The 17,078-nt window shown below is 29.3% G+C and overlaps 1 protein-coding gene across 4 annotated transcripts in view; it reads right to left on the reverse strand.

Annotated features, from left to right (window-relative positions):
* LOC124889408 overlaps window positions 1-11,728 on the reverse strand; it is a 19,275-nt gene extending 7,547 nt beyond the window's left edge. The window contains exons 1-3 of one of the 4 annotated variants that reach the window (XM_047401085.1): window positions 11,156-11,473; window positions 10,805-10,900; window positions 8,768-9,011 (exon numbers count right to left, since the gene is read on the reverse strand). In XM_047401085.1, the coding sequence (XP_047257041.1) occupies window positions 8,944-9,011; window positions 10,805-10,900; window positions 11,156-11,318 (327 nt within the window). In that variant the 5' untranslated portion in view covers window positions 11,319-11,473 and the 3' untranslated portion in view covers window positions 8,768-8,943. The other 3 variants (XM_047401087.1, XM_047401086.1, XM_047401084.1) reach the window with 3 other exon arrangements.
* Between the last annotated feature and the right edge of the window lie 5,350 nt (window positions 11,729-17,078).

The following is a 17,078-nucleotide window of genomic DNA, read 5'->3' on the forward strand; positions in this document are numbered from 1 at the left end:
GTTTCCCAGGTTAATAATGGAAATAAAGAAAATGATTCCCAATGTTAATGCAGGCAATCTTTTCGAGATCTTTAATCCCTTACATTGAATATCTTCCCTTTTGAAAGTGATTATTATGGGAAAAATAGTTTTGGCCACAAAAATTTAGCATAAATTTGGCCACAATAGTAAAAAATTCTATTCACACTATAAATTAGTTAGTTTTTACATATTTTTATCCTTTTCATCCTAAATTTAAATTTCTAACATTATTTAATAACCATTTTTCAATACGTTGAAAACTATCTCAATACATGAGAATGGACAATTTATGTATTCTATTTTAATTTTTTAATTGGCAATTACATAATTAAATATTTGTCAAATGTTCTAGTATGTAATTAAGAAAACAAAAATTAATTAGTACAAATTTATTTATTAATTGTTAGTTTTTTTTTTTTTTTTTTTTTTTTTTTTTTTTTTTTTTTTTTTTTTTTACGTTTGAAGTTGTTTAATTTTAGTTCAACTTTTGATTATGTATAGTTTGTACTTTGTATGTATTTTGAGAAATTTAGTTAAGTTGTTTTATTTATTTTTTATCTAGTTCGATTTTATGATTTTTTTTTTTAATGAATATGAAAATTAGTGTATGAAAAATAGAGTTTTAAAAGTGAATTCCCTAAATAGTCACCCAAGTTTTGAAAATTTCCTTCAAAGATTACTCATGTTTCATTTAGAATCACAATATCACTCAACTATCACTTTTTTTCTCAAAAAATACTTAACACCTCAAAAGTATTCTACTCTCTTAGTTGACATGTCATGTCATTAAAACTTTTTTTTTTTAAAAAAATACTAAACCTATTTAACTCATCAAACTCATTTAATCAAACTATAATTCTATTTTTTTTTAAAATGCATTAGTTTATTAAAGAGAAACTTTTATACTTAGAAAAACTTTATCGGTACTAAAACTTGACATATATTTTTTCAAAGGTTATTTTTTTGAATGGTCATCATATTTTTTGAATTCGCTACAAAAATTATTTTAATCTTTTTAGAGATAATAATATGACTCAACTATCGTTATTATCGTAAAAAAAAAAAATAAAAAAAATCCACACATCTCTTTCTCCTTTAATTGGCAGGCCATGTTATTAAATTATTTTTTTAATAATAGACCTATTTAAATCATCAAACTTATTTAATCAAAATTATATTCTTATTCTTTTTTTTAAAAGAAATATATTAATTTATTAAGAAGAATTTTTCACGCTTAGAAATCTTTTATCATTACTTACAGTTTCAGTTTTTTTCTAAAGTTATTTTCTTGTATTGTTATCAATGTTTCAGGAGTCACTTACAAAAATCAATTTTTGTTTTTGCTAAGACAATAATGTCACTCAATTATTAATATTTTTCTCAAAAAATCACTAAATACCTCAAAAGTTTCATCCTCTTCTAATTAGCATGTCATACCAGTAAATTATCATTTTTAACAAAATAATAAACATATTAACTCAGCAAACTCATTTAACCAAAATAATATTTTTTTTAATAAAAATATATTAATTTATTAAGAAGAAATTCTCATACTATTTTTCAAGATGATCATTCAGGTTTTTATATATAATTGTCTACAAAAATCAGTTGTTTTCTAAAGAAAATAATATCACTAAAGTAAATAAGTTATCTAGAGATTTTAATTTGCATGTAAAATAATATGGTAAAGATTAAATTTTGGTAAAGAATTCCTAAACAGAAAAATTAAACTAAAGAATTTTTTTCAAATAAAAAAAAAAGAATAAAGCTATAATTTTGAGTAAATTAGTTTGATGAATTAAATGATTTATTATTTAAAAGGGGAAAAAGGCTCAAATATGTCACTGAACTATCAGAAATGACTCATTTATGCCATCCGTTAAAAGTTGGGCTCATTCATGTCATCGCCGGTATAAAACTGGTCTATCCATGCCATTACTTTTTAACGGTGGTTTTCTAAAAAACTGCTTTGCCACATGACCTCTTATTAGAGGTCCACGTCATTTTTTTTTAATTTTTTTTTTAGTTTTGATCCATTAAGAAGAATTCACTCACACCCAACCTATCAACTTAACCCACTTTAATATTACTCTTAATTTTGACCCTAGATTTAAACATATGTAAATCATTTAGTCTTCGAACATGAAATTTACACACTTGAATACTACGTGTAAAATAATATAGGTTAGAATAATTAATAATTTAAAATGACAAATGAATAAATTGTGATTAAAAAATAATTTATTTTGACTCTTGAAATCTGAACATCATCACATAATTTAAGACGAAGAGAATACCACATACATGAAGGACCACAACTTTTAATTAGGAAGAATACCTAAAAATTCCTTCTAAAATTGGATTATAAGTTGTATAATTGAATTATTGGTAGTCTTAATTGTTTTGTGGACTTAGCTATTTGGTAGCCTTTATACTCTTTAACGTGGACGAGACGTAGAGCATAATTTATTTTCAGGCGTGTTAGAGTTTAAAAAAATATAAAATAAATAAAAGACCACCATCCAGGTACGTAGGGTATTTTCAGTCCACATATTTTTAGTGTTGTTTGGTACCAACTCACGTAGACACTATTTATAGGTATATTAATGGATCTTTAATGTGTATATTATAGAATCCACCCACGCAGAAAAAAGTTATGTTCTACGTCTCGTCCACGTTAAAGAGTATAAAGGCTACCAAATAGTCAAATTCACGAAATAATTAAGATTACCAATAATTCAATTATAAAACTTATAATCCAAATTTAGAAGGAATTTTTAGGTAGTCTTCCTAATTAAAAGTTGTGGTCCTTCATTTTTGTGGTATTCTCTTCGTCCTAAATTATGTGATAATGTTCGAATTTCGAGAGTCAAAATAAATTATTTTTTAATCACAATTTATTCAATTTTCATTTTAAATTATTAATTATTCTAACCTATATTATTTTAAACGTAGTATTCAAGTGTGTAAATTTTATGTTCGAAGACTAAATGATTATATATATGTTTAAATCTAGGGTCAAAATTAAGAGTAATATTAAAGTGAGTTAAGGTGATAGGTTGAGTGTGGGTGAATTCTACTTAATGGATCAAAATCAAAAAAAAAAAAAAAAAATTAAAAAATGACGTGGACCTCTAATAAGAGGCCACGTGGCAAAGCAGTTTTGTAGAAAATCACCATTAAAAAGTAATGGTATGGATGGACTAGTTTTATAACAGAGATGGCATGAATGAGCCCAACTTTTAACGGATGACATAAATGAACCATTTCGATAGTTCAGTGGTATATTTGAGCTTTTTTCCTTTAAAAAATGTGATTGTAATGGCATGGCATGCCAACTAAGAGAGAAGAATACTTTTGAGGTGTTTAGTATTTTTTAGAAAAAAAGTGATAGTTGAGTAATATTGTGGTCCTAAATAAAATATAAGTGATATTTGAAAGAAATTCTCATAACTTGAGTGATTATTTAGGGAATTCACTCAGCGTTTTAATAATAACAAGTTTTGACATGCCTAAAATTTTGTTATTTTACATTTTTCTATAGATAAATATACTAACAAAATACGTCGTGATTAAATGTAAAAAAAATATTTTGCTAAATAATCTAACCACAATATTTTTTTCGTAACATTTGTAACAATAAGTGTGACATAAATTTATTTACATATTTTATATGGTCCATGACTAAGAATTTGTAATTACTACTATGAAATTTTATTATGTTGCAGACTGTAGTTACAAATAAAATTTTATTTTACAAGATCTATATGTATAGTAAGTGATTTTATCCACGACAAATAATTTGTATTTATCTTCATATAATTAGCAAGAATTTGTAAAATTTTCTTTAGATTAAGTATATTAATTAATAAAATATTTAGATATAATAATTTATTTATTGAAATTATATTTGAAACTTATAAATAAGATCTTTTAAATTTGAATTGAGTCGAATAATAAACAGTTCTGATCAAATGATAATTCTTAAAAAACACTTGATCATGATGAAGCTTCAGTGAAACATATTAAAATTTTATTTAAATTCTTTATAACTAGTTAATTGAGGTTAATATAAGATGGAATACATATACAGGCCCCTGAATTATTTCACTTTTCCCGTATAGGCACCTCAATTAAGTCAGTTACCTATTAAACCATTTACTCCTTCACAAATGGTTTTAATTGAGCCCAATTTGCTGATGTGGCAAAAAATACAAAATGTGTGTAATACACACGCTGATGATGTGGCAAAGTAACGAATTAAATAACGACACATGGCATTTTAATTTAAAATAATTATAAATAAATTTTTAATAAAGTTAAATCTAAATAAAAAGAAAAAAAAAATTAATACCACCCACCCCCACTGCAACCTATCCATCCCCACCCACTTCCCTTCCCTTTCCCCGTCGTCTCCCAACCAGCTCTACCCCCATTTCCTTTTCTGAAAATCACTATTTTTTTCGGTCATCGTCTCCCTCTTCTTCTATTCACCGAAGCAATCTTGTAGTCAAAACTTAAATTGAATAATCTTCACCACTTAAAAGATGAGAAATAGGCCGAATGAAACGATTGAAATTCAATAGCATGACCAAAAATAAAAGAATAACACATCGGAAATGGGTGGATGAACACCGACAATGAAAGGAGAAAGAAATTGAAATTTTAGGTTGATTGAAATTCAATCGATGTTGAAATGCGTTTTTCAAAGAAAAAAAAATTGACAGCCAAACAGTCTATTAAACATGGACAACATCTTCCCTAAACAGAAAAGTATGAACATCATCATCAAGGTTGAGTTTCTATCAGAAAAGCAAGAACATCGTCGAAATTTTAAGTTTCCAAAACAACATAAATTCAAAGAAACTTGTCAAAACTTCATAACTGATTTCTTTCGACAATAAAGAGCTTCTTTGAAATACTAACTTCAAGTTAAAATTTGAATTTTGATAGTCAACATTGTTGTTCAGATTGATTAAAATTATTGAAAAAAAAAAGAAGAAACTAAATGGCGAAATAGGTCCATTAATGAAAGCTTTCAGTAGATTAGATAATGAGAAAGGAGAGAATTAACAAAAATAAAAAAAGATAAAGAGATTTAAGTAAAAAAAAAAAGCTAAAAAATTAATATTTCACGCTCCTAAATTGAGTGTATTGCATGCACTATGCCACATCAGTTCCATGTCAGTAATTGTATTTAATTGAAATGTTTTGTGAAGAAGTAAAGTGTTCAATAGGTTCATGACTTAATTGGGGTGCCTATACGAAAAAATAGAATAATTAAGGGATCTGTACATGTATTTAGCCTTAATATAATCATTTATTTTAAAAAAATGACATTTGAACTTACAAGTTATAAAATTGAATCGCATCATTCACAACACTAATTACACTAGACCGATAATGATATTGTTTTGATGAAACAAGTCTAAAATAAAATTTAGTAAAGTTAATTTGTTTAAATTTGCAATAACTAGTTAATAAAATAATTAAATTTAATCACTTATTTATTTAGATATAAATTATTGTATAAATATATTTTTGTGATAACTATATCCAATTATTAATCATTTGTTCAGCTAATTATAACTACATTTATAATAATTATTAATTAATAATTTAATAGTAGACCATAAAAATATTGTTCAAAATGATGAGGTTCGAGACTTTGAATAAAATAACAAGTGTCATAACACTTGATCAAGGTAAAACTTGAGTGAGACAAGATAAATTTTGTTTATATTGTTATAAATAGCAAATTGAAAGTAAATGCATTATAATTACCTAATTATATCTCAAATTTGCTAGTAAGACATGTTAAGCGTGAATCAAATCAAATTATATTTAATCACTTATTTATCTAAACTATATTTCAAATGTACTAGTAAAATTTGGTAAGATCGAATTAAATTAAGTGATTGACAGATCTAATTATCTTAGATCGATGGTGTTTGATTTTATAATAAAGATTGTTTAGTCACTATATAGACAAGATATAATATCTCGCTCTCAAATGTAACCTTTTTTATAGTTGAGTGTTGCTACAACAAATTTTCATTCATGATAAAAAATGATTATTAGCTACAAAATTCTATCAAAATTCATTTCGCCATAACAAATAGTTATGGTCTTCATAACAAATAGTTATGGAACTTGAAGCAAAAACTTAACAATTGCCATAATTTTTTAGAATTTGAAACAAAAAGTACTCATTTAGTTACAATATGTTGCTTGAGGTAATTTATTGTACCTAAAGATTTAGTATTGTTGTAGTAATTTTATTACGTCAGAGACATATCAAGTTATACTTATGCGAGAGCATCCTTTTACTGATAAAAAAATAAGAGTTAATTCCACTTTTCAAGTAGTTAATGATTCACATATATAATTTTTCTCTACCACTTTTACTTCTCCTATATCTTTTTTTAAAAATTATTATGAAATTAAATCAATATTTTTGATGAGAAATTAATTCTTTTTTATTCATAATTTTTAAAAAAATAGTTGAGGTGTGTGAAAATTGTGAAACTACACTAGGCATGTTGTAGGTGAAAATTAGAAGAATTGAAAAATTAAATAACTGAAATCAAAGATAGGTCAAATTTATCGGCGATCACCTAACATTTAGTTTATCATGCAAAAATATTGGTTTCAATTTTTTTAGCATAAAAGTCATTTAACTTTAAAAATTGATATACAAAAAATACTTTTCTATTTTGTGACATAAAAGTATCCTATCTTTAAAATTTAGTATAAATTATTTTATTTATTTTTTCAAAAGGTGTTACAAAATTTACTAATGCAAAAAATAGTCAAATTATATTTTCTTCAATATTACTAATATTAGATTAAAATTATTATAAAAAAATCAAAATAAGGAAAGCAAATATAATATTGTATACTCCCAACGAGTTATGTGTTAAAAAGTAAAATATTAAAGATGCTTCTAATATCATCCTGAAAGTAATTAATTTATTTTGGACCCCTGTAATATTTTCTATATGATATATAAAAATTCAGATGAGATTTACTTTTTAATTAACTTGATCAAAGTTGAATGACTTTTAAGTGACAAAAAATTAAGAAAAAATTACTTTTATGTTACAATTTTTTAAATTTGAATGACTTTTATGTAAAATAAATTAAAATAATAATAATAATAATAATAATAAAACTATAAATTTTATAATTGGATGAAGTGTACATAATAAATAAAATGATTATATTATAAATTTAAAATTAGATAACTAAATAAAAAACATCTTAATGAATTATTATTTTTTATATAATAAAGTTAGCCTTACAATTTGATAAAAACAAATGAAAACGAATGAGCTAAAAACAAGGGAAACAAAAACAGTTAGTTGAGGAGAAAAAGAAGAAGGTGAAGTAATTTGATATGGTGGAATCCACTTTATAAAATCAATTAAATGCGTCCTTGCATAATTAATGATAGTTATAACTATTATTTATCCAATATAAACTTTTGACTTTTAAGTTTAGGAAATAGCAAAACTTTAACTCCCTTTGATTAATTTTTTTTTTTTAAAACAAATTAGTTTATTTTGGAAAAAAAAAAAAAAAAGACTATGAAAGTCTTTTATTCACAATCATAAGAATGAATTTGGCTCCTCTACAGTACATCTCCTCTAGTGCACATTTAGATAAGTGATACTTGTGATATTTAAAATCTATTTAGATTAATTTACTTTAATAAGCCTCTAATTAATCATAGTCAAAAAAAAATAAGTAATGAAAAAAGCTCTAAGCTTGATATCCGCTAATTTTCGCTACTCATTAATATCATAATTTTCATGATACAACTCCATTTTCTCTACTTCTTTATGTGACAGAATAAAATCAAATATAAAGGTATAATGGAGTTTTAAAAAATGCATGATTAAAGAAGCAGCAAAATAATTAAAAAGAAAAAGAGACATTTTTAAAAATCTTTTATTTATACTACTATCTACTATGCAATATCTTTTTCCTCTCCACATTTTTTAAAATTTTTGACATAATTTTATTCATCAAAAACTGATTTTTTTTTTTTACTTAAAAGTTAACTTCTCAAATTTTGTCCTTTCAAAGGTAATTTACAAGATTTCATCCAAAAAATAAATTAAAAAAATTTAATGTTATTTATTAAAGTAATTCAGAAATTATAATCTAATTTTGTTTTAAATATTAGATTTCTTCAGATAATTCTATTGCGTTATTTTTGTCTTTTTTGTAGTGTCTTCTACGTATTTTTTTTACTACGGTTATTCACGATTTAATTTAATTTTAAATAAAATTACAATCAAATAAACCATATCAAAATCATAATACAAAAAAGTATAATTAAAGTAATAATATTAATGAGGGATCAAATTAGTGGAAGGTGAAATTTTTCTTACCAAAATTGGTGAATCTTTTTCCTAACTTGTTCTTTTAATATGGTTAAGGGGCTTGTTAAAGTAAATTAAACTAAACCTTTAAATTTTAAATATGAGAAGTGTTAACTCTTCTAAATGTGCACTTGCAGATATGGAGAAAAGCCAAATCCATAAAAAATTAACAACTATTCCTTATATATTATGCATATTCCTGTTTAACAAAATATGGAAAATTGTTTATATTCTTTTAAATGATTGGATTGTTAATCATTTTATTACGTTTCTTATCCGTATATAAAAGTTAAATTCATTGAGAATTATATACATAGAGGTGCATGACCCGTGTCAATACGGCCCAACACTATAGGCCCAACACTATAGACATTTTGAGCAACAAAATTTGACACCGATAAGATGCACTATAAGACACGAAATGTAAATATAAATGTACATTGACCTAAAAGAATAATTTTTTATATAACAACTATTTGACGGTATTCGTTAAGGAGCGAAGTTTTACAACATAGCTATGTACAATTTTTTTTCACATGATAAGAAAGTGTGATGCGTCATGTAGTCGGTTATTTTGATTGTTGATGATAAGAATGAGACCTATTACAAAAGTTAGAGAAGATGTAGGATTAGTATTCATAGGGTTATGTGATTAAAAAATGATTAAATCGTAGTTGGTTGAAATGTTCGTGCTTATATATACACATATATATGTGTATGAAAGTGTGTAACTAGTAAGTACAAGGCACAAATATAACGTTTGGAGACAAGAAATTTAGAACAATGATAAAACAGAATTACCAGGATCATCCGTAACTGTGTGTTCATGAATATTCAAAGCCAGACCAGCCGGCACAACCAAACATCAGTAACAATCAGTAATGCAAATAATAATTAAAATTGGGCTCCAAGGAAATTAAAACTCCTTTGTAATAGAGTTTACTAAAACTTGTCTATGTAGAAGTTATCCATCTGTCAACATAAAAAGACAAACAGAAAAATGAGAACTTTCCAAGTAGGTGGCTTAAAGGTGGAGGGGGTGGGGGTGGGGGTGGGGGTGGGGGAGGACGCTCCTTGATGCAAGGAAGCGAGTTATCATATATAATTGCATGAGGCAAAAGATAGTGGTACAAAGCTAGAAGTATTTATGATTTTTGTCTTTTTAGAAGACTTTTGTAAAGTATAGTAAATTAGGTTAGGTAGATAATTTTTGAAGAGTTTTTTGTAAAGTTTTAAAAACGTGTAAAATGAGGAAGGAAAACTTTTGTAAAGTTTCAAATTATAAATAAAAGACATCGAAGGCAGAAAGAAAAGTAAACCTTAATACGTTGAAGCAAAAAACTTTCTCTTGTCTACAACAAATAATTGAATTATTTAAAAAATAGGTATATTTCAATGAAAAAATCTAAAATAAATCATTAAGTAGGTGCATAGACGATGAGTTCAACATTTAAAACATAAATTTTATGATCCAATCCTAATTTGAAGATCTGAAATGTGAAAATATACATATAAAAACAAGAAAGAAATGAAAAAACAATTAATGCAGATCCCAAGCAGCTATTGTTACATTGCAACAACAAATGACCCCAATTAAGTGCTGAAGCTCAGGGTAGGCACTTGCCCACACTTGGTTGCACTTCAGTGTTGGCAACACACTAAGATTTGTGCCTCATTGCCCATAAGATACATCTTCAATCAGCGGTACTAAACGACAAATACCATTGGACAGTGAAAATAAGGTAACAATTAAGATAAGAGTTAACCATTTCTTTGATTAGTTCATGCAAAAATTCTCTAATAAAATCAGAATACCACAAAATCTAAGGTCAGCATACAACCCAACTACCTCTTTTTCACAGTCTGCCATATTTACTTCCAAATTTTGCATTACTTAAAGCTGGAAATGCAGAACCTTTACACGTAAAAACAGGTCACAAATGACTTTTTATCAATTAATTGGTGTGGATCTACAAGGGGTGGCCTCAGCAAAAAATTACATTGTATATAGTATAAAGCATTTATTTATTTATGCACATAGATTTTAAATCCTCTAGACACAAGGCTAGAGGTTGGCTCAATGAGTTCAAAATTCACTTTGAGGTTTTAAATTCAAACTTCAAGTACTATTATTTTTTTCGAACCGTGTTAGTAAAAATCCTAAATCAGTCACCGAAAACTTATATAATTTATGTTTCCCACCAAGCTTAAAAGGCTGAAATTTTGGCCAAGAAATTCCATCATTGAAATGCCAACTGAAGATCCTGTTGTTATAACACTCCCATTCTCATTTCTTCTTGTGTCATCTTCTTGCTCTTTAACTAATTCGTAGGCTCTATCATTTTAGATCCCGTAGAATGAAGAATAAAAAAATAAGAATAAAGAAATCTTACCCCGACTAAGCTCATTCCAACAACTGCCACCACTATAGACCTGGTTTGTATTCCTGTTTTCTCTCGCTCTAGCACTTATGCGATTTTCATTACCATCTGAGAGAAAGGGAATGAAAATACCATTGGCCAAAGCTAAAGTGTTCAAACTCGTAGAATCACATAAAATGGGTGAATGATTAGAACTGCCGGTACTAAATGAAGTGCTGAAACTAACATAAATACATAAAATAGAAAAGATTCAATCTTCATCTACTCATAACGGGATCCTATCTAAATTTTTATCAAGAAATAGTAGCCTGGAAATTTTGACAAAAACAAACAATATATGATTGAAGCAGAAATTGAAAATACCTTTTGTTAGCTTTTTCGGAAGGGTAGTTCGCATCTCCGGCTCATGGATGTGATGAGAAGAAGTTCCTTTGCTTGTTATGTCTTGATTATCTTTTTCCTTTGTGGAAAAATCTTCAATCTTCTCCTGTTGCTTCCTACAATGGCTATTGGAGCGGATGACCATTGTGTGTCTGTAACATTCTCGTTTTTCATAAATGATAAAACAAATAATTTTTCAGAGGCTGCATCTGTATTTTTTGCAAATGACTTTTTAATTTAAATATTGAATGTCTTACAGTCAGATGCTTGTCACAATCACATCCATGCTTAAACATTGACTTTTTAAAAAAAGAGAAACAAAAAAAAGGTAGGATATTTAAGTGGGTTCAGCTCAATTATTTTAAGGATAACAACATACCCAATATAATCATAATCTTACAAGTGATTATATTAGCAAGTCTATTTTCTTAATTACCAATTAGTTAAGCAACCATAACAATCACTCCACTGATTAGCAACTTCTTCATCTACTCAAATCCATTCTTCTTGTAACATAGATATACAAGATGATGAAGAGCGACAGAAGAGTATCCGTTAAAGATAAACCAACTGCACACCTTCCTGCATTCACTTTAAATGCTAGAGAACTTGAGGAAAATTTCGCAAAAAAGGACTTTCTTTTGATAAAATGGTAATACTTTCGGCTGCACATTCTATTGGAATATCAGATTGTTCTTCCTTTTCCGATAGACTTTATCTACTCACCGGAAAGATCCTATGATGGATCATAGATTAGCCCAAGAGTTTAACCACAGGTGTCTGCATCCTTCAAACTCCGGGGCTGATCCAGTTGTTCCACTTGATGTTGTTGCTCAAAATAGGTTAGACAATTAGTACTATGTCAATTCGAAGAATTACAGAGGACTGTTTTGACATTAAACAATTCTCAATCCTCAATATGCGACAGGAATTATAAGTGAAACAAAAGCAGCCTAACTCCCATTGCCCATTGAAACACAAAAACTGACTTTCTGCCATGCCTAGCACGGATAGAATTAAGGTAAGCATCAAATAATATAAGAAAATACATGACAAAGATGTCACTCAGATGGTTTTTTGTTGTCAAAATAGAGCTTACAACGAGTGCCTTCACTCTTAATGAATATAAAGTATATAAAATCTAGGTTATGTCAAATTTGAGCTCTTATTTTATCAGCTCCTCAAAAAATACCAAGCCAAGTACCAAGACATTCAAATTAAAGCTCCTATTCTGTAAGTCCTTACCAGTAATACGAACCATATTTTCCTTCCAGACAAATCAGTCACGTGCTGCAGTACAAAAACAAAGTTCGTAACTACTTGAGACAATGTAATCAGACAAATAAAGAATAATGATACCTTATAGTAGATAGTTACTTAGATAAGCCAATGCCATGGAATTCTTCTGAAGTGAAACGCACCATCATTATACCTAATGGTGTTCTCAATGTGATAAGTTTTTGTTTTGACTTATCATTTTACATACAACGCTTAGAAGTAACACAACAACAGTTTTCTAGTTACAATAATAGGAAATTGAGGAAGACGGAGTGAGGTTCTCAGTGTTATTATTGTGGGGAAATGGAAACAAACATCATCAGTTCCCGCTTTTTACATAGGTGCAGCGCTTGATTCAGCTAATCGATGGCCTTTGTGGCTTTCCTCTGCTGGGTCATTTTTTGTGGCATATACACAAACAGATACCAGTAGTTCGTTCCCTGCAAACTAAAGGAATTTTGTATAAACTTCACAAGCCCTAGTCCCATTTCATCCATAATTCTTTATGAATTCTAATTCAAATAGTACTCAAAAATTAACTTCGTTCATATTTTGAATTCCCTTAGTGTAAATCCTCCGTCAATAACTGCAGGTTTAAATAGTTAAAACGACATATAGTGTTCCAATCAAAGTTCTCCTGCTAAATAACCATCAATCAAAGTAAATTATATTCTATTTTAACATGTTAAGTTTCTTCTTTTATCTGATTAGCCATCAAATTTTCTTTCCAAAAAAAAAGGATATCACACAGACACATTATATCCACATTATCTACATATTTTACTTGTTGAAGAACATTTCATGGTAGAAGATTACTAAAATATACACACATATTATTTATACATTAAATATACAGGCATTATATATACATTACGTTCATGATTTCACCGTCTATGCAAGTTATGCATGTATTTACATATTTAAAGAAATTGGCATTGCAAAAGAAGAATCAGTAACACAACCAGTTAGTATGTTGGTAGTAGCTAACTTGGATTTCTTAATTATCGTTGTAATTGTGTGATTTGTGGTTGACAAAATACCTATTGAAGAAGAAGTAATGTATTATATAGTGGATGTAGAATAGTAGCAATAAATTGTTCTTGGTCGTGCCCGTACCTTTTTTAAACCATCGGGCATCATGTATATTATTTGTTGTCTTTGTATCATCTTTCCAAAAAGACAATGTAGGGGCGAAAGATAACAGTCAAGCTTTCTGGAAAAACAAATGAGAGCAATAAATAAATAGATAAAAGAAATATTAGACGCAACAAGTTAGCAGTAAAGCTAATCAGTGAAAGTTAGAATTTAGTCTCCATCATGAATGATACTACTGTAACAATGATCAGGTAACATAACCATTCTACTTTGAAAACTTCTCTTTTGAGCCGAGGGTCTATTAAAAATAATTACTCTACCTTACTCTACTTTGAAACATGAAGTGGAGGACTCTAACCTCCCAGTCGCGTAGGGTAGGAAGTTTGAACTTTCCGATTATATCAAGCAAGAGGACTCTAACCTCAAGCCGTCTTATTGAGCAAATGGACTCTAACCACAAGTCGTTTTACTAGACAAGTGGACTCTAACCACAAGCCATTTTATTAGACAAGTGGACTCTAACCACAAGCCATTTTACTAAGCAAGTGGACTCTAACTACAAGCCGTTATGTCCATTACTAGTCGACATTGGGACTCAAACTCTTTGTCCATGTATTCACATCCACTCAGTTCAACATTTAAGGACTTTAACCCACTTAGCTAATTCAATCCATCAATGCTACAATTCAACACCATACATGACCACAAGGTCTTTATGAACCATTTATCAATCAATCACTTTAATCGTCCAATGCCTTAGTTTCAATCTCTATTCAAGTCAAATTGTGGTCATCGAGACTTTTACCAAACCATTCATTCTTCATTAGCATTCTTACACCAAGCTCTAATTTATATACAAATCAATTTCATGCTTAGGGACTCTAACCCTTTTAACCAAGCAAGCCACCATAGTCACCAATTAACTCATTACATGGCTAACAAGGCCTTTACAATACCATTTACCATCCATTCATACTTATTAGGCCATTGCGCAGTTCAAAACACTATTAACATATGACTAGTTATTTCTGTTAAACATTTTCACAAACACCTTGAGGGCATATCTTTACCAAGACCAAAATCAAAGTAGAAATCATCAAGCTTAGGGTTACTCATGACCCATTTGTTAAAACACAATCAACAAACAGCCACATGTGCAAACCATCGCCAAAAACAAGTATAAACACAACTTTAAACGAGAGTAGACAATACTCATCACTATGCATCAAAACCCTCAATATTTGCTTCAAAAACCACAATTCAAGAATCAAAATGAATGTTTAAATCACATTATATTTGAGAAATAACAATGAGGGAAGAGTCACATTCCTTATACACAAAGATTCATAGAGAGATTCTTGGTCGTCAAGCCCTTAGATAGTCTCCTTGATAAACCCTAGCCCCAATCTTGTTAGAGAAGTTTTAGAGAGTATTTTAGAATGTTTTGATCTTGTCCAAGTGAAGAATGAACGGCCAAAAAATGTTATAAGTCGTGGTTCATAAGGTTTTGGGGGTGGGAAATGTCTAAAATATACTCAGCTTAAAAACTGGAAATTAAACCTAGGAGGGTACGACTCACCTTACACAACCGTACCCCAGGGTATGAGTGGTACCCTATCTCATACCCTAGGCTTTACCATGAACCTCTAAACTGTCCAACATACGATTACACATGCATAACTCATACCCTAAGGTACGAGAAGTACCCTACAACTGATGTGTGAGCTAATGCTAACACATTTGAGGCTTTTAACTAAGAATAATTGCGAAGTCTTAAGAAACTTTTGTCATTTTTGATTGTTTTATGTTTGATTTAACAGAAGAAGCTATTATGTTAGAGAGCCAACAAGAATGGAAGAAAATGAGCTAAAATCTGAAGTAAATAGAGGTAAACTGTGGCTCACAAAATTTGTGATAAGTCGTCAGCCATGTGATAAGCTATCAGCTTCATCGCCAACCGAAGATAGAGAATTGGCCTAAGTTGAAAGCTGTGACGATATTTTGTGATAAGTCGTCAAGGAGATGATAAGCCGTCAAGAATGCCGTCAGCCTAAGGCAGAACATGAGAGCTGAGGAAAAGGCTTGACGACATTTGTGATAAGTTGTCAAGGAGCTGATAGGGTATCACCGTTTGTCGTCAGCGTTAGGCAGCAAGTGTTCAAAGCAAAGAGGAAGATGACGACATTTGTGATAAGTAGTCAGCCTCCTAATAGTCTATCATAAATATCGTCACCTAATTCAAGGGATTTTTGAATTCTATTATTTTGTTTCCATAATTAGGGTGAACTATTTAAAGCCTTGTTTAGGGTTTTCTTTGGAGTCGGCACATTGAGTTTTGAGCAATATACTTTGATATTTTCTCTCTCTACTTTTGGCTTGAAAAAGCAATTACTTTGAAGATATTATATTCATTATTTTGGGGTTTCCTTTGTGATTTAATTTGAGAATCTCTAGTTTCTATTCATCTTGTGGTAAGTTTATCTTTAAAAGCATGAATTCATCTAGTTGCTTCAATTTTTACGTCATGAGCGGCTAAATTCCTTTAACCTGAATTATGGGATCTAGGATTAGGTTTTGATAAGGTGCTGAGTGATTAGGATTCGAAAGGTGGTAGGACTTCTTGATAATTCTGAGGTTTTAATTAACGTCTGTTGGTTTCAAATAATTGATAAAACCTACTTTGATTTGCTTGAGAAAGAAATCAAATATAGTAGGAAGTGAATTATCAACAGGTACTTGGAAATACTCCATTTAATAATCAGCGCTGTAACAAGGTTGGTTAACCTGAGGTAAAATCTAGACAGTGAATATAAATTCCCTAGTTCGGCAGGATTAGGTAATTAAATGCTTAAGTAGGTCGAGAGACATTTGAGCATAACTTCGATAAAGATAACTTGTTGTCCTACCTACCGTGAGAATACTGAACCACTAGTAGCATCCGTCAAGTACCAAAATCCCTAGTGAACATAATTCTGGTTTTTCATAAAACTCTTGATTACGAACACTGAAACTAACATAACCAAAAATTATTTGTTTGATCATCAAAAACCCCCATTTTATCTTTTCGTATCATTTGTTTGAATTTAACTTGTAGCTATAGTTTCAAATTAGTTTAATCACCACTCACATTGTTCCTAGTAGATTCGACCCCGACTCAAAAAGTTGGGTAAATATATTGTCGACGACCGCCTTGCACTAGATTGACGTGTAAGTTAAGTGTTATAAAAAATAGTGCCGTTGTCGGGGATCGAACCCGGGTCACCCTGTGACTGGCGGGAATACTTACTACTATACTACAACTTGTACCCAATGCAAAATATACTAGGTCAAGCTCAAGGCATCATACTACTTGGCAACTTACGACTAGTGCCCTATCATATGACTTGGGTGAGGCCAAACAATACCTTGGACAGAATGTAATCCACACTACACTACCTAACATATAGGAGAGAGGGCCAAAATCATACTATAGCATACGAGTGGTATGCTCAAACTATACCTTGTCCAGAAACTTACATTAGGGAATCTTTCT

Source organism: Capsicum annuum, chromosome 12, assembly GCF_002878395.1.
Source record: "Capsicum annuum cultivar UCD-10X-F1 chromosome 12, UCD10Xv1.1, whole genome shotgun sequence".
NCBI classification, from domain to species: Eukaryota; Viridiplantae; Streptophyta; class Magnoliopsida; order Solanales; family Solanaceae; genus Capsicum; species Capsicum annuum.